Source organism: Pipra filicauda, unplaced genomic scaffold (genome assembly GCF_003945595.2).
Source record: "Pipra filicauda isolate LSUMZ 115617 unplaced genomic scaffold, ASM394559v2 scaffold205_size1947385_pilon, whole genome shotgun sequence".
NCBI classification, from domain to species: domain Eukaryota; kingdom Metazoa; phylum Chordata; class Aves; order Passeriformes; family Pipridae; genus Pipra; species Pipra filicauda.
The window spans coordinates 683,815-703,179 of NW_024104316.1; the positions used below are offsets into that span (position 1 = coordinate 683,815).

General features: G+C 55.1%; 2 protein-coding genes and 4 non-coding genes across 9 annotated transcripts in view; all 6 read left to right on the forward strand.

Annotated features, from left to right (window-relative positions):
- SF3B3 (splicing factor 3b subunit 3) overlaps window positions 1–10,302 on the forward strand; it is a 29,186-nt gene extending 18,884 nt beyond the window's left edge. Inside the window, exons 17-26 of the mRNA XM_027716028.1 lie at window positions 58–212; window positions 1,284–1,458; window positions 2,066–2,271; window positions 3,197–3,353; window positions 4,685–4,810; window positions 5,862–6,074; window positions 6,980–7,078; window positions 7,494–7,637; window positions 8,308–8,412; window positions 9,431–10,302. Of these exons, the coding sequence (XP_027571829.1) occupies window positions 58–212; window positions 1,284–1,458; window positions 2,066–2,271; window positions 3,197–3,353; window positions 4,685–4,810; window positions 5,862–6,074; window positions 6,980–7,078; window positions 7,494–7,637; window positions 8,308–8,412; window positions 9,431–9,571 (1,521 nt within the window). The 3' untranslated portion in view covers window positions 9,572–10,302. The remainder of the gene's footprint in view (window positions 1–57; window positions 213–1,283; window positions 1,459–2,065; window positions 2,272–3,196; window positions 3,354–4,684; window positions 4,811–5,861; window positions 6,075–6,979; window positions 7,079–7,493; window positions 7,638–8,307; window positions 8,413–9,430) is intronic.
- A 2,753-nt stretch (window positions 10,303–13,055) lies between these two features.
- Window positions 13,056–18,536, forward strand: IL34 (interleukin 34). Of its 4 annotated transcripts, none has more exons than XM_027716176.2 (7): window positions 13,056–13,099; window positions 14,001–14,342; window positions 14,434–14,537; window positions 14,830–14,907; window positions 15,004–15,177; window positions 17,848–17,986; window positions 18,081–18,536. In XM_027716176.2, exons 2-7 carry the CDS (start codon window positions 14,300–14,302, stop codon window positions 18,098–18,100), a joined length of 558 nt encoding a protein of 185 aa, XP_027571977.1. In that variant the 5' UTR covers window positions 13,056–13,099; window positions 14,001–14,299; the 3' UTR covers window positions 18,101–18,536. The 4 variants fall into 4 exon arrangements, with proteins under 4 accessions (XP_027571977.1, XP_039236809.1, XP_027571976.1 ...); XM_039380875.1 differs by having other exon boundaries at window positions 13,068–13,099; window positions 14,160–14,342; XM_027716175.2 differs by lacking the exon at window positions 13,056–13,099 and adding an exon at window positions 13,447–13,801.
- On the forward strand, window positions 15,466–15,536 carry TRNAG-GCC. The gene has a single exon. It is a non-coding gene; the product is annotated as a tRNA-Gly (tRNA).
- TRNAG-GCC lies at window positions 16,126–16,196 on the forward strand. Its single transcript has one exon. It is a non-coding gene; the product is annotated as a tRNA-Gly (tRNA).
- On the forward strand, window positions 17,077–17,147 carry TRNAG-GCC. Its single transcript has one exon. It is a non-coding gene; the product is annotated as a tRNA-Gly (tRNA).
- On the forward strand, window positions 17,705–17,775 carry TRNAG-GCC. Its single transcript has one exon. It is a non-coding gene; the product is annotated as a tRNA-Gly (tRNA).
- Window positions 18,537–19,365: the final 829 nt, after the last annotated feature.

The window sequence follows — 19,365 nt, forward strand, 5'->3', positions numbered from 1 at the left end:
GTGGAGTGAGCTTGCCTCCATCCCCAGAGCTAATACATGTGCTGCTTTCTTTCCCAGGTGCTGGCCATGTCCAGCCGCTCCTGGCTGAGTTATTCCTATCAGTCACGCTTCCACCTGACTCCCCTGTCCTACGAGACACTGGAGTTTGCATCTGGCTTTGCTTCTGAGCAGTGCCCAGAGGGCATCGTGGCCATCTCCACAAACACGCTGAGGTGAGCACTGATGGGGAAACACAAACAGTTCTGGGCAGGCGGAGCCATCGTGAATCCCACCAGACGTTCAAAAGGAAGAGCTAAAGTGACTTAATTTAACCTCGGAAAGACCTTAGTTATTAGTTTCTTTTTGGTAATGATTTGATAGAAACACTTGAATGGGTTTCAGAAAACAGACAATACAAGGATAGTTGTGCTGTCAAATAAGAAATAGGCCATGCTTCTCAGTTTTGTATTTTCTAGCTTTTTTAAATAACAAGTGGAATTCAAATTATCCCGAAATTCTCTGATCCTTAGAGAGAGGGAAGCTTTTAGTAAATGTGAACCTATTGTGTATTAGGATCTTGTGGTTTGTGATCTGAATTGGCTGCTTTGAAGAAAATAAACCACGTGATTTAAGAAACCAGAGGCATGACAGGGATGTATTTGTTGCTTTTAAAAAGTTCAGCTGAGATACTAAACAGATAAATGAAAATAATGGACCACAAATTCAGGAACTCTGCTGTATGCACTTGAACAGGCACTTTTTTCATATCTGTCCTCACTGAAATATTACAGCATTCATTGCTTTTTAAAGGAGTCATTCTTTCTGGAAAGACTTGTGGTTTTTAGACACCAAATGCCAGAAGAACTGGCATTTCAGCTGGCAAGTCACAGGAAGAAAGAGCTGGCATTGGATTTTTCGTACTCTTTTAACTAAAGTGCCTCTGAGGAGCATTTGATTACGTGTCAAAGTCAGTGTCACATTTAGATTCAGAAGATGTGTTCCCCAGGCGTGCACTTTCCTTCTTCCATGTGCTCTTTGTTCCTTTTGGGATAGACTTGATTCAGCACCATTCAGAACACACCCTGGGACAGTGAGAGCCCTCAAGTCAAGGACCTTGTCCTGCAGCACACACCTGTCCCACAGCGTGGGCTCCCACTTAGGGTGCTAAGTTTTGCTGGTTGCTGTGTGACCTGAAAAAGCTGCTGCTCCTCTCCAGCAGTAGCAAAAAGCTCAACTCCACTTTTGTTCTCTTGGACAGCTGTTTTTAGACCCTGTTCAACACGTGTCGCATCTTTGTCCCCCAGGATTTTGGCCCTGGAGAAGCTGGGAGCAGTCTTCAACCAGGTTGCCTTCCCGTTGCAGTACACACCCCGAAAATTTGTCATTCACCCAGAGAGCAACAACCTGATCATCATTGAGACAGACCACAATGCTTACACTGAGGCCACCAAGGCACAGAGGAAGCAGCAAATGGCTGAGGTAAGTGGGGTGGGGGACAGGTATGTGCATCTGTTCCCTGGAGGAGACTTCTGCAGCTGGAAGTACTTCCCAGCTGCCAATGCCCGCAAAGGTTTTGTGCCCTGTGTGAATGCAGGGGCTGAAGGGAGTGGAGATCTGCCTCAAAACACAAATTTCAGCAGAATACACCACTTCCCAGTGCTCCTTCCTTTGCATGTTGTTAGGGCAGGCTGTAAGAACCACATAGTGGAGGATAGTTATGCTCGTGTAACACTGTTCTCTGGGATTTCTGTGACTGGTTGAGGATGTTTGCCTTTCAGTGGGTTGTTTATTTTCTTCTCAGTGTTGTTTCCAGAGTTGTTGATGTGGAGAAACAGCTCCCCAGGCAACTACCCCTTGGGCAGGGCAGAGCTGACACTGCTGTGCTCTGAGCTGCAGAGGCCCCCTGGGGAATAAGCTCAGGGTGGGTGGAAGCTTTGGGACTTAAAGGCTTTTATGTCTTCACAGGCAGTACCTTGCCCTGGACTACCTGGGGTTAGGGGAAACAGGGAGGCTGTGTTCTAACAGAGCATGCTGGGAAAGGAAATCACTGAGCTGTTCTCTTCTCCTGTCCTTTGATGTGCCGTAGGAAATGGTGGAGGCTGCAGGTGAGGATGAGAGGGAGCTGGCTGCAGAGATGGCCGCAGCCTTTCTGAACGAGAATCTCCCCGAGTCCATCTTCGGTGCTCCCAAGGCAGGGAATGGACAGTGGGCCTCTGTTATCAGGGTGATGAACCCCATCCAGGGAAACACATTAGATCTGGTCCAGCTAGAGCAGAACGAAGCTGCCTTCAGGTAAGAAGCATTGCTGGATGCAGCAAGAATTTCTGCTTGTGATGAGTCTTACATGTTTTCTTCCTTTTGCTTAGCTGTTACTGAGCTGAAATCCAGATGTAGCATGTTATTGAGAGACTGGCTTGAAATTCCAGAAGTGATAGCCAAATGGTTAAAGCTTTTGTCTTGCCTTTCCTTCCCTTCCCACCCTGATCTTGTCTGTATGTGGCATTAAGAGCTGGTCATGCTCCAAAAGCACTGGGTCATTGCTGGACCCCAGTGCTTGAAGAACAACACAGGGATGAAAATGACAGATAAGAGAGCAGGGAATAAGGGAATGTGCTCTTATCTCTCACTTCCCTTCTCATCCAGATAAACTGAGGATAGATTAAATGGAAAGGAAGCGTTAGAGGACTGCAGGGGAAAACCAACACAACCGCAAAGAATAGCAAGTGCCTCAGCAGGTGAAGTGGAGTTAGGTCATGCTACTCCAAAAGGCTGACTCTGTCCTGTTTTGTCCAGGATTTCCAACCTGGCTGAGCTGTGTACTGGGCAGGAAATAACACTGGAAGATAAGGAAAGTTATATGCACATGTCCAGATTGGAGCAGCCTTTGAAAAACAGCTTCTAGTGGAGTTCTGCACATCACTAGGCAGTGTCCAGCCTGTGAAAGCAGCATCTTGGGCACTGCGAAAACATAAAACGCTTTGGGCATATGTGACAGCTGAAACACATATAGAGAGTGTGGGAGAATGAAGGGATCTGCATTAAACGTTTCTACAAGGAGGAGAAATGACCTCTGAAAAGGAAGTGTCAGTGCTGAAAGGCTGGGCTCTGGAATGTCTGCTGGGCCAGGCGCAGGTCGTGCTCTCAGGGGATCCAGTCCGGGTGTGCAGTGTGAGTGTCCCGGTCACACTGATCTCCTGGTGTGTCCTGTCGTTCCCAGTGTGGCTGTTTGCCGGTTCTCCAACACTGGGGATGAGTGGTACGTGCTGGTGGGAGTCGCCAAGGACCTGATCCTGAACCCACGCTCAGTTGCTGGGGGGTTTGTCTACACGTACAAGCTGGTGAACAGTGGTGAGAAGCTGGAGTTTCTGCACAAGGTGAGGGGGATGATGGGCTCGTTTCCAGTGAGGCTGTTGGGGTAGCTGTTCCTTGACTGAATGCTGTAGTAAAATATTGCAGTATTTGGTGAATACTGGGCAAGATCATTGTGCTGATGTTGCACACTGGAAGCAGCCTGGGAAAAAATAAGCTGCCTCCTACAAAATCATTTGGTACATCTTTTGCAGAGCTGAGGATTGAACACAGATCTCCAAGTCCCGTCTTTTACCCATCTGACTGGGTAAATGGGAGAGGAGCAGTGTTTTTCATGCCCCTGTTAGGGAGAAGAGGGAAACAGCTCTGTTTGCTTTTTGAAATATGAGCTCAGAGAGCTGCTTGAGCACTTGTTTACAGAGGAAATTCATACTGGGGTCACTCGAGCCCTGGTGCTAAGACTGTCAGTCCTTGGCTGACCACATGAAGCTGGTGTGAGCTGTCATCTTTCCTTGGAAGCAGTTTGGTTGTGTGTAGAAATGATTAGTGACCAACTTGCTTGACAGGTCTCGGGGGGGCTTTAGCGAGGGTTTCAGCAGAAAAAGTACTGTTCTCCTTCCCACGTGCTTCCAGCATGGCTGAGATTTGAGCAGATGAACACATGGAAAGGAATGTTGTGGCTTATTCATTTTCTACTGATGCAGTGTGTGGGTTCTGTCCAGGACCAGGGCCTTCTCTGGTGCCACTGACAGAGCTGATGTTGTGAAATAAACTTCTCTTAGCCAGTGCTGCCAAACTATGAATTCTGTAACTGGAAGTTCTCTTCCTTCTCTGCTGTGACTGATCCTTTTGGATTGATTAGTGGAGATTTTTCAGCCCTGTCTGGGTTACTGGCATTGTGGGCACACTGTAGTTGTTCAGATGTAACAATTTCTTTGATGGCAGCATCAGGGTGTCTGTGGCAGATGGCTGAACTAGATTTATGCCTTTGTTTAAAAACAGTCTGGGTGGATTTAGGCAAAGTCTAAAGACTTTTTGCTGGATATAAATCAAAACTAAGAATTGAGGCAACAAGATCCTCATCTTCTTTTGCTCCCTGCCCCGCATGGGGTTCTTAGAGCAGTCCTTCACTTCAGTTAAGGTGCAGTGCCAGCAGTGTGCTGTCTGTGAGTACCCAGGGCTCTGTTAGCTGCTCCTGTGGCAGCTGTTGAGAGGCTGCAGAGGACTGACCTCTTGCCCCTCCTGCAGAAGATTGTGATCAACCTTTTGCATTAAAAGCCTTGGTACAGGCTAGTGAGCTTCAGCCATACCATTAGCTGAATCTATCCTGAAGCTTGATGTTAAGTAAGTTAGCTCTGTTAATGAGGGTCTCACAGTCTTTGACTTCCCTCCCTAGACCCCTGTGGAGGAGGTTCCTGCAGCCATTGCTCCGTTCCAAGGCCGAGTCTTAATTGGAGTTGGAAAGCTCTTGCGTGTGTATGACCTCGGCAAGAAGAAACTGCTTCGGAAATGTGAGAATAAGGTACTGGCTTCTCTTCCTGTCCAGAGATGTCATTTGGAATGAGTGATGCTTTGCAGCAGGAGCAAAACAAGGGGTTTAGCTGCTACTCCAGCCCAAGTGTGTCTGTGCCATGCTGGGTGCACATGTCTGGAGTAGTGCTGGGCTGGAGTGGACTGGGCTGTTGTGCTGCCCCTCTGCACCCCATGCACACGTAATTTTCTCATCACCGTTCAGGCAGTAGTGTTGCAGGTTCCTTTTTGTCCAGCTGTGTGCAGGAGCCTATACAGACTGTAAATTGGCCACCTGCTGCAAATGTGAGAGGTCTTACCCAGATACAAAACAGTTGCTGGAAATGTTTCCTTAGACTGGGGGATCAACAGGTGGGGGACAGAAGTTGGAGGGTGCATAAGAGCACCTCGTCAGATCCCCAGTGTGTTGAAAAGGGGGTTTTCTCCTTCAAGTAGATGGTCTTGCTTGCTGAACATCTCTGGTATTTGAGGAAAAAAAGTTGCAGTGTGGTTTTCTAACTCTTAATTGCCTGTTCTTCCCTCTCGTGCAAACTGCAGAACCTGTGCCAGTAGCTCATTAGTGCACAAAGGAACTCCAACAAGCTCACAGGCAGACTGGGAACTTGTAGGGGAACGTTTTTTTGTGTTGTGTGGTTTTGTTTGGGGTTTTTTTCCCTAAAACATGACTCACATGAGAAATTGAAGCTTTTCTGCTCGGGCCTTCCATGAGCACGTAGTGAGGGGACATAGAAGCGATGCCTGCTTGCAGGGGTGCCCTGGCATCTCCAGTCATAGGCTCACCAGCAGAGCTTGTTCTCTGGACATTACTCACAGGGAGCAGGCTGTGAATGCCATGTGATGCCTGTTAGGTTGCACTGTGTTGATGGTGTATTTAGAGTGGGGCTGTAGTATGGCAGAAGTGAAAGGTAATTTTGGAGGGAATGATGGGGAATGAGATGTAGTTCACAAAGGGAAATCACGTTTCACTTGGAGTAGGGCAGAGTTTTGATGGATTTTGCTCCCCTGTTTGAAGCACTCGGGTTTTGTCCTTTCTCTCTCAAAAGCATATTGCCAACTACATCTGTGGGATCCAAACCATTGGGCACAGGGTGATTGTTTCAGACGTTCAGGAGAGTTTCATCTGGGTGCGTTACAAAAGGAACGAGAACCAGCTCATCATCTTTGCTGATGACACTTATCCCCGCTGGGTCACCACAGCGACTCTCCTGGATTATGACACTGTGGCTGGAGCAGACAAGTTTGGTAACATCTGCGTGGTGAGTGTGCCTCGGAGAAGTAGGGGCTTTTTGGAAGCATTTTTCCTTAGAACATCCATGATTTATCTTAAAAGAATGAGAATCTGTCCTTAGCTGGAGACAACGCCCTGTACCATTGACTTGTTTTTATGGCTGTCGTCATAGTGGGCTGCAGTTTGTCAGTTTGTTAAATGAAGCAAACAAGTTGAAGCATTAGCAAAGCATAAACATATTTCTGAAGTCTCTAATATTTTGTGTCGAAATTGCCTCAAAATTTGCAGTGAATTGTGACTGTGAAAGGGCCCATGAGAACTTGAGTCAAGCTTATCACTCTTACTTTTTCTGACTAAACCTCATCGCTCCCATTTAGCTTTCTCTGTCAGCTTCCTCTCCAAAGTTGGCTCTGTCAGTGCTGACACTTCCCCACTTGGCTGGATTTCAGCAGAGGAGGAGGAAAGAATGGATGGTCTTTCTGGCAGAGCTTTGATCTCTTTCTGAAGCGTGCTCGGGCGCTTTGGAGTGCAGAGTTCAGCAAGTGTCAGATGCTGCGCCTGCAGGATTTGGCCAACACACACAAATCAGTCCTCTTCAGTTTTCCTGCCCCACATCCATCAAACTGTTTCCTTAGTGGGAACCACCTTCAGATCAGTTTGACCATACCTCCCAGGCTGATCTGCAAGTGCCAGGCCAGGCAGATGTTGGTCGTGAGGTCCTGCCCAGGGTTTTGAGCGATGGGCCATCAGTCTTGCAAATACAGTTGTCATTTAAAGGCTATGTTGGAGGGACAAGTGGATGGTTTTGCTGTAAATGGAAAGTGATTCTTACAGAGTCCACAAAAGCAGCCTTTCAGAGAGCACTAGAATTCTCCAGAGATAATGTGCTGCTTCTCTGCAGCTTGTTGATTGTTTTCTTGTTTCTCAATGCAGGTGAGATTGCCTCCCAACACCAATGATGAGGTAGATGAGGATCCCACAGGCAACAAAGCTCTCTGGGACAGAGGGCTTCTTAATGGAGCATCACAGAAGGTAATACTTCATGGAAAGCACGTGGTTGTTCTGGGAAAAGAATTCGCTACTTTTCTGTGAAGGCCTCTGCAGTGTTGACCAGGAAATATATTGGCAGTTCTGCTCCTACTCTATCTACTGTGCTGTGGGTGATTTGTTTTCACTGTTGCTGGAAGTCAGATTCAGTTTCTGAAATCACAGCCGAAGCCTGGTGGTGTTTGGAAGCAGCTCACTTTCTTATGCTGCTTTCCCTCATTACTTGCATCCGTTTGTCCAGCTGAGTTTTGCCATCTGGTCACAGGTGGAAGGCACTTCCTCTCTAGAAAGGCATTTCAGAACTAGCAGGTGGCCAAATTTATTCTGCTTTCCTCTCTCAAGCCTTTTGATGCTTTTGTGTAAGCTAAAGAAAAAACCTGCTTCTGTGGTTGCCTTTCAGGCTGAAGTGATTATGAATTATCACGTGGGAGAGACGGTGCTTTCCTTGCAGAAGACCACGCTGATCCCAGGAGGCTCTGAATCTCTTGTCTACACCACCTTGTCAGGGGGCATAGGAATCTTGGTCCCTTTCACTTCCCATGAGGTAAGTAAGCCCAGGGTGCAGTGTTGCTGCCTTTCTGTGTGCTCATGCCCAGCCAGTATATTAAATGTGCTGTATCCCATGTGATTGAGATGCAAAGGGGAAGAGCAGGAGCTTGCTGACTCCTCTTTCTGCACTGGTTCGGTGAGGACTTGAGAGCTTTCCTTGTTGCATTGCTGTTCTAAATCTGTTTGTGCTCCCGAGAAGCTCTTGGGTGGTTCAGTGTCTGAGGAGGAGTCCTTTGGCCTTGGCATACTTTGTGTAACCTGTAGACTATTGATCAGGCACCCCTCTCTGTTTGTTGTGGCCTCTTGGAGCAGCGGATGCTAAAATATTCCTTCCTGGAGCTGCAGCTCTGAGCTGCACAGCTGCTCTGTGCCTCAACTCCTGGCCAGGGTGATTGCTTAGCTCTGCTGTGGGTGCTCCCTGTGGGGAAGTGGTGAAGGAGTAGCTGTGACCTTGGCTGCCATGTGCAGGGCTGCTCTGGCAGAACCTGGTGCCACAGAACCACAGACCGGTGGTTGGAAGGGACATTTAAAGACTATGTAGTCCAACCCCAACTGGGAGTGTGATGGCAGCTTTCAGCCGGTGCAGGAGCAGCTGCCTTGATGGGTGTTGTCTTGCTTTGCCAACAGCACTGATGTACTCTCTGATCAATCCTTATTCTCCCCAGGATCACGACTTCTTCCAGCACGTGGAAATGCACTTACGGTCTGAGCACCCTCCTCTCTGTGGACGAGACCATCTCAGTTTCCGCTCCTACTACTTCCCAGTGAAGGTAGGCCTGAGCTCTTAGGATCAGCTGGTCCTGGGGGTGCAGAGAGTTGCTCTGGGGCTCAGAACTGCCTTGAGGCTGGCAGAAGCAAGTCATGATTGCTGTTCAGTGAGGAAGACTGGGGCAGTATCATCCACGGCTCGTGTAGTGCCTGAGACAGAATGCTGGCTCTTTAGCAGCACTCTGGAAGGAGAGCAGTACTTAGCCCTTGAAACTGTGGCTGTTTTGGTTTCTTAACTCTTGTAATGAGCCTCCTGAGAGTTGGTCCTGAGACTTGAGCCCGGAGGTGCTGCTGCATTTCTCTACACCACAGCATCTCCCCTTTTTCCACTGGGAGAAGCAGCATTACGTAGCTGTAGGTGTGGCTGGGTCAAATGGATGCTGCCTTGGGTTATGTTTTTTCCAGCACCATTGGAAAGGGAAATCTCCCTAGAAACGGCTGTTCCTGCATATTTCTGCTTTTGAGGAACCATTAGAAGCTGTTGACTGCTAAATGCTATGACCAGGAGGGTCCAGAGTACTGAACCAGAGTAACTGTGTGGTAACTGCTGCCACAGTAACGTGTGTAGAGACAGTCAGAACGCTGTCCCAGCAGCTGAAGCTGTCCAGGTGCAGAGGATGTTCTTGTTCTTGAGGAGCTTGAGGCTGACTTGCAAAGTGCACAGCCTCAAAGATGTGTCCCATCTGACTGAAGCTGCCTTTCAGTCATCACTCACAGCTTCCCCCGTCTTTCCTAGTGCAGGGCTCAGACCCAGGTGGATCCCTCTTCCTTTTCCCTATGTGATTCTTCAGCTGCACCCAGGCCTTTTGGGTTTCTCTTTCGTTACTCAAGCTGACCAGTAATTAATGTGATGCTAGCTGCTGCTATTCAGCAGATGAGGTCACCAAGCATGGTCTTGTTTCCAGGACAGGATTAAGAAGCTTTTGGGAACAGACTGTTTGTGGCCATTTTTCCCCGTTTAGGCAGGGTTCAGTGCCTCTGTGTGGTGTCAATTCAGTGCTCTCCTCCTTGCCTCTCCAGAATGTGATAGATGGGGACCTGTGTGAGCAGTTCAACTCCATGGAGCCAAACAAACAGAAGAATGTGGCTGAGGAGCTGGACCGGACCCCACCTGAGGTATCCAAGAAGCTGGAAGACATCCGCACCCGCTACGCTTTCTGAGGGGTCATGGCTCCTCTGGATGTTCTTCCAGGCATCATTGAGAGGAGGAATGTGTGGTTTTCTTCCCCTTTTCAGATATTGGTTTGGTCCTCTTGGTTTATGTTTCAAAGCAAGGTGACGTCAGTAAATACAGTATCAGCTATTAGGTGTCCCAACACATCCTGCTGCGTATGTGAAGGCTCCTGACATTCCAGCTTCCAGCCAGAGCAGTTCTCTCTCGGGAAGTGCCCAAGGCAGGATGCAGACTGACCCTCAGTCCCATCTCATTGTCCTTCCTTTAGGATGGGGGAGCCCCTGGGTGTCTTGCAGAAAGTCCTGTAGGGCAGATCCAACTGAGTCTTTGTCGTGTCAGGTGGGATTTGTGATTTCCCAGTGTTTTAGGAAAGGAAAGAGCTGTGGCATGATTCAGGATTACCAGGTTCCTCTTAATAGTGCTCTGGGCTTCCACCAGCCCAGGGAGCAGCTGATGGGAAGCCTGGCTATGTGGAGGGTGTAACTGTCGCACTTGATTTGAACGTTTTCTTCGAATTGCTGGGGGTTTTTTTGGACTCACCATTTCTGACTGTTTTCCCTGTAAATAGAGTTTTGTACAATGTTGACTCTCTTGGGGGTGGGGAAGAGCGAGGCCTGAGTCTGGGACTTGATTTGTTTCATAATAACTTTGGCAAGAGAGTGTCTCCAAGCTGTGACTGTGAGCAGCACATGAAGAATAAAAGCCTGTTTTTTCACTACCCTGGTGCTGGGGCTCTTCTCCTTTGCAGCAGCTGCCACTGACCTAGCGAGAGGGGAGGAGGAGGAATACAGAAATGTGCTCACCCTCAGCCCCATGCCCTGCACTCCTGCAAGCCCCTCACTACCCTGCCTGGAGCTGGCCCCCTGCCCTGCAGCGTTTCCTGAAGGCAGAGCAGTTGCTCTGCCTTGGGACACACACACAAAGCCAGGGTATGGAAAGAGGAAAGGGAAGAATTGTTTCTCCAGCCCTTCCAGGGCATGGCTGAAGCTCAGGGCTCCTGTGTTGCCCATTGAAGCAGCAGCTTTGAGAGGAGCAGCTGGCTGCCAGGAAAGGTCCTTGTCCTGGCAACCTGAGCAGGCAGCTGCAGAGGCTCCCAGCCTGGGTGCACCCACACAGAAGGTGTTTCCTGGTTCTGTTGGGTTGTTCCCTGCTTACTCCTACCAGAGGGTCTGTCTGTAGAGCTGAGATCCTGTGGCATCCCATTAAGGATGCTGCTCCCAGCCTGGGCTTGGCGAGGCAGGTGGTCCCTGTCCTGGTGCTCTCTCTGAACAGTCTCCATGTTCTGCAGTGTGAGTGCTCTGCAGGGTGAGGGTAAACATGCCCTCCTGCCCTGTCCTTTGCACCCTCCTCTCTCCTCTCCTGCCCTGGCTCGTCCTTACAGGCCTACGTTGGCAGGGGCTTAACCCAGGGCTGCACCCTTTGGCTCTGACATGGCACCCCGAGCCCCACCCGTCCTCTGCCGGGGAGCAAAGGGCTTTGTGCTCCCTTCCCCAGCCTCAGTGGGGATGGCTGTGTCAGGGGAGGGGCAAGGGGGAGCTTCTGGCTTGCCAGGGGCTTGGGGTGCCTGCCCAGTGCTCCCTGTGTTCCCTGTCCCCTTGTCCTCCCCCTGGGCACGATGCTCTGGATCAGAGAGTGCTTCCAGCAGAGCTCCAGCACCACTTGGCATTTGCTGTGTTGGTGTCTCGAGAATGAAAGTGGGGGGGGGGTGGGTCTTGGGTTGTTCCCAAGGGGCTTTCAAGCACAAGGGTTTGTTTCCTTGGCTGGGCTTGGTGAATAACCTGCCTCCAGTGCAAGGCAAAGCCTGGGAGGGGCCAAGCCCCAGTCAGGAGGAGCCGGTGGGCTGGGGGGAGCTGGCTGAGCCCCCAGACCACATTTGCCTGGGGGGGTCAAAGCTAGGGCAAGGAGGGTTTCTCCCAGCAAGGGCTCTTCCTGCAGCCACAGGGTGCTGTGTCCTACTGCGTGGGAGCAGAGCTCCCGGGGATGTGAACTGGGAGCTGTTTGCCTTGGGCTGGACCCAGCGGTGGTTTCCAGCCTGGTGCAGCCAAGGAGGGCAAACCACCCCCGTGCTGCGCAGTTCCGCACTTTCCCTTCTCTTCCTCACCCCATCCCAGCTGCCAAGCTGATGACTACGTGGGCAGGGAATGCTATTAAATGGCTTCCTCCAACGACTGCAGCAGCTGCGGGCAAAATCCCTGTGGACACCTGCGTGAGGAGCTGGACCAACTCCTTCCCTGCTCGGAGCTGAGCATCGTGCCCCCAGCCCGGCCCTGGGAGGGAGGCAAGGGCTGTGCCTGGGACTGGTCAGGACCGGGGGAAGCTTGGCAGGAGCACGACAGTGGCTCTGACTCCATGCCAGGGGAATCCCAGTGCGCTCTCCTCACAGGCAGAAGTGCATTCCTTCCCACGCGTTTCCCTGGGAGCACTGACCTGCTCTTTGATAGCCGGTTTCTCTCCTCGACCCCTCGGGCGCCCAGCAGCGCCAAGCACAGACACAGTGGCTGTCCCAGGGGGCTCTTGGGGGTGGCGGGCAGGAGGACAATGTCCCATGGCTCCTGTCCCCTGCTCCTGGCAGAAGCTCAGCCCTGAAGCATCCTAAGAGGACAACGTGGGCTTGGGCCACAGGGAGCAGAGTCCTGCTGACCTGGAGATAGCCAGGAATGCCCCAGCCCCTCTGAGATCTGTGCTGTAGTGCAGCCCTTGTACAGGCACATACTGGGGAGCACTGGAGTTGCTCCCACTATGAGTGCCCCAAAATATACCCGTGTGTGACCAGCCCAGTGAGCACCCTGAGACACCGGGCCAGGAGAGTCCAGTGTCCTGAGAGTGCTGGCATTGGCAGAGCAGAGCACCACAGGGGCTGTACGTGCATCCTGCAGGGATAGCCCAGCACCCTGAGGACTGGATTGGGCACAGACCAGAGTTAGACCACCATCCTGGGGCTCCTGACCAGGGCAGCAAAGCACCCCAAGGAGCAGGAAGGGACCCAGGAGGGTGAGCCAAGCACCCTGGGGACACCCAGTTGGATGAGATGAGCACACTGGGGGCATCCAGCTGGATGAGCTGAGCACCCTGGGGACAGCAGGCTAGGTGAGCTGAGCATCCTGGAACACCCAGCCTGGGCTTGCTGAGCACCCTGGGGACGCCTGTCTGGAGCAGCCAAGAACCTCGAGGAGCAGGGAGGTAACCCAGAAAGGTGAGCCAAGCCCCCTGGGGACACCCGGCCGGGCTACCTGCGTACCCTGGGGACACCTCCCGGGCTCGCCGCGCACCCCGGGGACACGCACCGGGCTGTGGCAGCCGAGCACCCGCGGCGCTGCGGGCAGGGCCGACCGCTCCCGGGGCCGTGCGGGGCGGTCGCTCGGCCCCCGCTCCCCGCCCGGCCCCGGCCGCCGCCCCGCCCGCTCCCCGCGCCGCCGCCCCCCGCCCGCCTCCCGGGAAGCGCGGGCACGGCCCCGCCGCCGCCGCCGCCCGCGGGTGGACGCGTCCCGCGCCCGCGGCCCCGCGCGCCGCGCCAGGTGGGTCCACGGGGCCTCGCGCGGGGGGCACGGGGGGGCGGCGGGACACCCACGGCACCCACGGCCCCGCGTGGGGACGTGGCGCGACACACACACACACACACACACACACACACACACACACACGCGCAGACCCCGCGCGTGGGGACACGGAATGGGGGCATGGCACAGGGACACGGCACACAGGCCCCTTCGCTGGGGACTTGGGATGCCACCCACCCCTTCGCGTGGGGACACTGTGTGGCGCCTTTGCACGGGGACACGGCAGGGGACATGGAACGGCTGCTTTCCTCTGGGACATGGCGTGGGGTGGGGATGCAGCGTCACCCCCCCGCTGGCAGGGGGACATGGTGTGGGGACGCAGATGGGGCCCCTTCTGTGCTGGGACATGGCATGGACCGTGCGGGGCTCAACACACCCCCCTCTGCAAGGGGACACGCTGTGGAGGATACGGCAGAGGGACATACTATGGACTCCTTCCCCTGGGTGACAGCATGGGGACATGGCACAATCCCCTTTGCAGGGGTGTGGGGACATGACACGTCCCCTCTCTGTGTGGGGACCCAGCATGGGTGGCCCGGCCACTTCGCCAGAACTCTCCCCCCAGCGATCCTTGGCTGAGGCCGGACTAACTCATTGCTGGGATAACGGGGCTGGGTTGGGCCACCCCCTCCCCTGGAAATCCCCTGGGGGTGTCACCAGGTAAGTCCTGATAGCCCTGCCTCAAACGGACACAGTCACCCGCGGTTCCACGGCCACCCACAGTCCTTTGCCCCCCCGAGGCTCGCACGGGGCTGTCCCTTCCCCGCAGCCCCCGGGGCTCGGAGCGGTACCCTCCCTGGGGGCTGCACCCTGGGCACCCGCCTGCCCTGGGGCTGCAGCCGGGGCTCTCTTCCCCCAGATCCCCTCTTGCAGTCCGGGGGGGTCCCGCACCCCCGCGAGCACATCCCTCCTGGCACCTTGTGATGGCCCCGGGACCTGCTGCCTCCCTGCCACCAGCTGGAGAGGAGAAGCCAGCGGGGACTGCCGGGAAGGGGGACTAATCCCCCATCCATGGCAGGGGGCAACCGCCCGGGGCTACCGGAGAGCAGCCCAGCGCCCGGAGCCTGCGCCCGTCCCTCGTCCCCCCACCGTCCACGCCGCCGCCCAGGAGGCTCCCGGTGAGCCCCAGCCATGTAGGCGCAGCCTGGGGCTCCGCCGATGGCCACTGTCAACATGCAGCAGGGCTACGCGGCCGTCCTGTGTGAGTAGAGCTCGGGGACAGGGGGGATGGCCCGGGGTCACCTCAGTGGCTGTCCCCGAGGGAGCTGACACTGCTGGCTTTGGCTGCCCAGGTGTCCTGGCTGTGCTGGGGCTGGAGGCCACTGCGCCGGGCGAATGTGAGCTCACCCGCCTGCTCCAGGACAAACTGCAGTACGAGATGCGCCTGCAGTACATGGTAAGCTCAGGTTTGGGGGGTGAGGGGCACACGTGGCATTGCATGGCTCTGGTTTGCTCTAGGGGGGACATGGGAGGGCAGCACCCACTGCTCTACAGTGGCCAGGAGCTGGGGGGGTGGGTTTTTTTACCGGAGGCAACTTGTGCCAAATGGTGCCCAGAGCTGCTCCTGCTGGGGGCTGACCATGTCAAAAGGCTCTTCCATGAGCTCCTCATTGTCATGCCGAGGCTGGCAGGGATGTCCCGATCACTTTACCCCCTTCCAGCCTCCATGCTCTGCTCCATCTTTCCAGAAACACTACTTTCCCATCGACTACACAGTCCAGGTCCAGTACGAAGAGGTGCTGAGGCCGTCCAACATCACCCGCCTGGTAAGATGATGGCAGGGGACAACCCCGTGATGGGGGCACTGCGGGGACCCACGAGGGCTGCGTGAGTCTCACCCGGGACACCCTCTTGCCCTTCAGCGCAATGGGACGGTGTCGGAGACAGCACTGAGGTACCTCTGGTTCCATGTCAGCTCCCAGGCAGTGCTGCGGATCCGTGAGGTGCTGCCAGAGAAGCACCCATCCTGGAAGTACACCCAGGAGCTGTGCCAGCTCTTTGACGCCCTGGGTGAGGAGTACAGCAAGTACCGGCAGGTGAGGATCCCTCGCGGCCCCCCGGCACCCCAGCGCAGCCGCACGTCACACACACGTGTGTGCTGGGAAGAGACACACACACACGTGTGTGCTGGGAAGAGACACACACACGTGTGTGCTGGGAAGAGATGCACCCACAGCCATGAGCCCTCGGGGGGCACAGCACAGGCGTGGACATCCTGCTACAGGCGGGTCCTTTGGGAGGGCTGACAGGGACAGGGGGCGGGGACAGAGGTTGGGAGTGGGGTTCGGGGCCGTGGGGCAGCGCCGGGGACCGCTGCACATCTGGCATTGGTGGTTCAGTGGTAGAATTCTCGCCTGCCACGCGGGAGGCCCGGGTTCGATTCCCGGCCAATGCAACAGCGGGATATTTTTTTTGCCTGCAACCCTTGGGAGGCGGGCAGAGCTGGGAAGGGGGGAACGAAATGAGATTGTCACCCCCCGCTCATGGGGTGGCACTGCCACGGTCGGGTGGTTGGGAGGGCATTAGGCAGAACCGAATTCAGCCCGGTTTTCCCGGTGGCGATCCTGCCTCTCCTCCCAAGCTTCGGCTGTCTCGATGGAGCTGCTGAACCGCGAGGCAGCTGCGTTTGGGTGCTGGATGTGGGTGCCCTGTCACAGCTGGGTCACCAGCGTGAACCCGCGGTGTGTCTGCATTCTCCTGTGCCGTGGGTCGGGTTCTGCAGCCCCTCTGAGGAGAGAGTGGTCTGTGCTCGCTTGTCTCATCAGTCAGAGTGTTAACTCCGAAGGCTCATGACGAGCCCTCCTCGCTGGAGGTGATGTGTGAGGCAGCAGCAAGAGGCGCTCCCCCGGGCTGGAGCCCCGGTGTCAGAGCTGTCTGTGGAGGTGCTCTCTGAGGGGGTGTTCGCTGGCAATGCCTGTCCCTGCTGCTCCAGCCCAGCGGGTTGGGGGCTGTGTGGGGGAGGGCTGGGTTGTGCTGCACATCTGGCATTGGTGGTTCAGTGGTAGAATTCTCGCCTGCCACGCGGGAGGCCCGGGTTCGATTCCCGGCCAATGCAACAGCTGAATTATCTTGCACCCTTTTGTCCCCTGGGGGCTACCAGGGCGCCCGTGGTGCTCCCTTGGCCCCCGCTGTCCCCCGGACCCTGACACTGTGTCCTTTGTGGAGGTGCTCAGGCTCCAAGGGTGGCAGCAGCAGCTCTGCCTGCAGTGAGTGTCCCTGGCTTGGTGGCACTGAGGAGCAGTGAGAGGGGTTTGGTGACAGTGAGCATCTCAGCTGTATGGTAAAGAGGGACACTGGCTCAGGAACAGCAAGGCATCCTGTGTCCCTGGCTTAGGAGGTGCTGGTCCCCATCAGGGGTGCCCAGTCCTCAGGGAGGTGGGCCAACTGTGGGCAGCCCCACACCTGGCATTGGTGGCTCAGTGGGACTATTTTGTGCTTCCTCCCCAAGAGCCCAGGTCTGGCTCCTGGCCAGGACAGCCCTATGTCCTTCACCTCTGCACTCTCCAGCCCCTCCGCCTGACTTGGACTCCATGCAGCCATGGGCTGCACCCCAAAGTGGAGGTGTTTGGGTGCTGGGTGAGCGTGGTCTGTCATAACTGAGTCTCCAGCAAGAACCCAAGATGTAGCTGTGTTGTCCTGTGCCATGAGGCAGGTTCTGCAGCCCATCCAAAGGAATCGTGAGCTTTGCTTGGTGGTCTCATCAGAGTTTTAACTCTGAAGGCTCATGACAAGCCCTCCTTGCTGGAGGTGATTTGAGGCATCAGGAGAAGTGCTCCCATGGCAGGAACCCCAGTTTCAGAACTGTTTGTTGGGGTCCCCGTGTGAGTGTGCGTGTCTGTGTGTGTATGTGGTGTGTTCACAGCCAACAGTGCCTGTCCCTGTTGCTCTGCTGGGTTTGGGACGATGGGGCAGCACCAGGATATCCTGCACATCTGGCATTGGTGGTTCAGTGGTAGAATTCTCGCCTGCCACGCGGGAGGCCCGGGTTCGATTCCCGGCCAATGCAACAGCTGAATCATTTTGCACCCCAGTGTCTCTGGGGGGTCTGTGGGAACTGGCCCAGGATGCCTGGAGGGATTGTGCACCCCCCAGCACATCTGTCCCCTGTGTGGGTGCAGGGGGTGTTACTGTAGTTGAACAGAGCCAGGGCAAGTTGGTGACTCCCAAGAGGATGTGACAGGGAGATACCAGGGGCCTTGGTGGCAGTGAGTGTCCACGGCTCAGTGACAGTCCCTGTTTTGGTGGCAATGACAAGGGTCCTCGGCTGGGTTGCAGTGGGGACCCCTGGCCCAGGGCAATGGGGACTGCATGGGGCTGGAAGGTGCAGCCACATTGAAGAGGCAGCTGCTTTGGGTGCTGGATGTGGGTGCCCTGTCACAGGTCATCAATGTGAACCCGCTGTGTGTCTGCATTCTCTTGTGCCGTGGGTCAGGTTCTGCGGCCCCTCTGAGGAGAGAGCGGGCTGTGCTCAGTTGTCTCATTGAAGTGTTGGCCTGTCCCTGCTGCTCCAGCCCAGCGGGTTGGGGGCTGTGTGGGGGAGGGCTGGGTTGTGCTGCACATCTGGCATTGGTGGTTCAGTGGTAGAATTCTCGCCTGCCACGCGGGAGGCCCGGGTTCGATTCCCGGCCAATGCAACAGCTGAATCATTTTGCACCCTTTTGTCCCCTGGGGGACCTTGGTGGCATCCTGTTACCCTGTCCCTGCAGACAGATGTGGAGGCGGTGGTGGCCGACCTGGTGAAGCTGGTCCACAGCGCGGGCGCTGAGAGCCGGAGCAAGGCCGTGCGCCCCAAGGCACTGCTGGACAACTGCCTCAAGGTCATGCGGATGCTGTACGGAGTGCCCTGTGAGTTGGGGATCAGGGAGGGGCCTCTTGGGGAACTCAGGTGCCAAACATGGGGACCCTGACTCATCTGATGACACTTGTTCCCTCTGCTCAGGTCGGTGGGAGTCCACCTAACGCTGCAGAAGACCCCTCACTCAACACCTTCTCCTTGCCCTGGAGCCTCGGATGCTGCCTCTGCTCTGCCACTCCCAGCAGAGCCCCAGAGGGGTTCCCAAGGAAGGTGCAAAGGTGGGACAAATGCCACCTCTTCTGGGACCAAACGTCACTCCTTCCAGGACCGTAGGACTGTTCATGGCCATGGGGTTTTGCCCATCCAAAATGCCTGGCACCTTCAGTCGGACAGAGCCCCCCATGATGGGCAGCTGTTGGGGGGTACACGCTGCCCTCCCTGCCCACAGGAAGGGTGAGGGCATCACCCCATTCCTCTCTGTTTGTATTTTCCCCTCAGCTTTCATTAAACAGCAGTTAATTCTCTAGCATTGCAGCTCAGCTTCTGACCGGGTCCTGGGAGCCTCCAGCCTTACCCAAAATAAAGGACCAGCAAAGAGAACCCCCCCTGCCTCTACCGCTTCCTCTTTTGGGGAGGAGGAGGCACCTTTTTTGATGTCAGCCCCCTCCCTCGCCACTGTGGGGGAGAGAGTCACCCTGATATATGGACCCCAGAGCCACTGCCTGCCAAGCTGCCTCCATCAGCTCCGGCTGCTTCCCCAGCAAGAAAACATCTGGATTTGTTTGTTGTGCTTGGCGGTGCAGTGCGGGCAGCATGCCGGGGGAACTGGGGGCTGCCTGGCTGCCTCCCCCCTTCACAGATTAGTTAATTACCTCCAGCAGCTATTAGAGACCTTAATTAGTGTTTTCCTTGCTGAGGGCTGCTTAGACTTATGTGCAGCATGAGTGGTGGTAATGTCTTCCTCCTCCTCCTCCTCCTCCTCCTCCTCCTCCTCCTCCTCCTCCCTTCATGCTTAGCAGTGGTTCCTGTTTATATAAAGCCCATGCAGAGCTAATATAAAGCCCACCAGCAATGATCCACCACTTGATAAAGGGCTTTAATTAGAGGGACCCCCTCTCCCGTCCTCACTGGCTTTAATGAAGATCCCCCCACGTGGTCCAGAGACCCACGTGGGGTTGCCTGAGCCCCCAGGGCTGAGCCTCCGCCTCCCACTCCCTCACGTCAGGCGTGGGAATGATCCTCCGTCCTCCTCCACCGTGGGAAAATTGAAGCTGTCCCAGCAAAATGACCCCGGCCAAGCTTCCCAGAGCATCCCTGCAGCAAATGGCCGGGCTCGGGGCTTGCCAAAGGCCTGCGTGTCCAGCTCACTGGAGATATTGCGACATTTTCCTCCAGTCCCTCTTTCGAGGGATGGCTTCAAAAATGTCAG

Excerpts from the sequence above, each read along its gene's own strand:
- IL34 (XM_027716176.2), top strand. The coding sequence starts at position 14,300 with ATGGCCACTGTCAACATGCAGCAGGGCTACGCGGCCGTCCTGT. Across the intron at positions 14,343-14,433 it reads GGGCTACGCGGCCGTCCTGT|GTGTCCTGGCTGTGCTGGGG; the intron begins GTGAGTAGAGCT and ends TTGGCTGCCCAG. Across the intron at positions 14,538-14,829 it reads AGATGCGCCTGCAGTACATG|AAACACTACTTTCCCATCGA; the intron begins GTAAGCTCAGGT and ends CCATCTTTCCAG.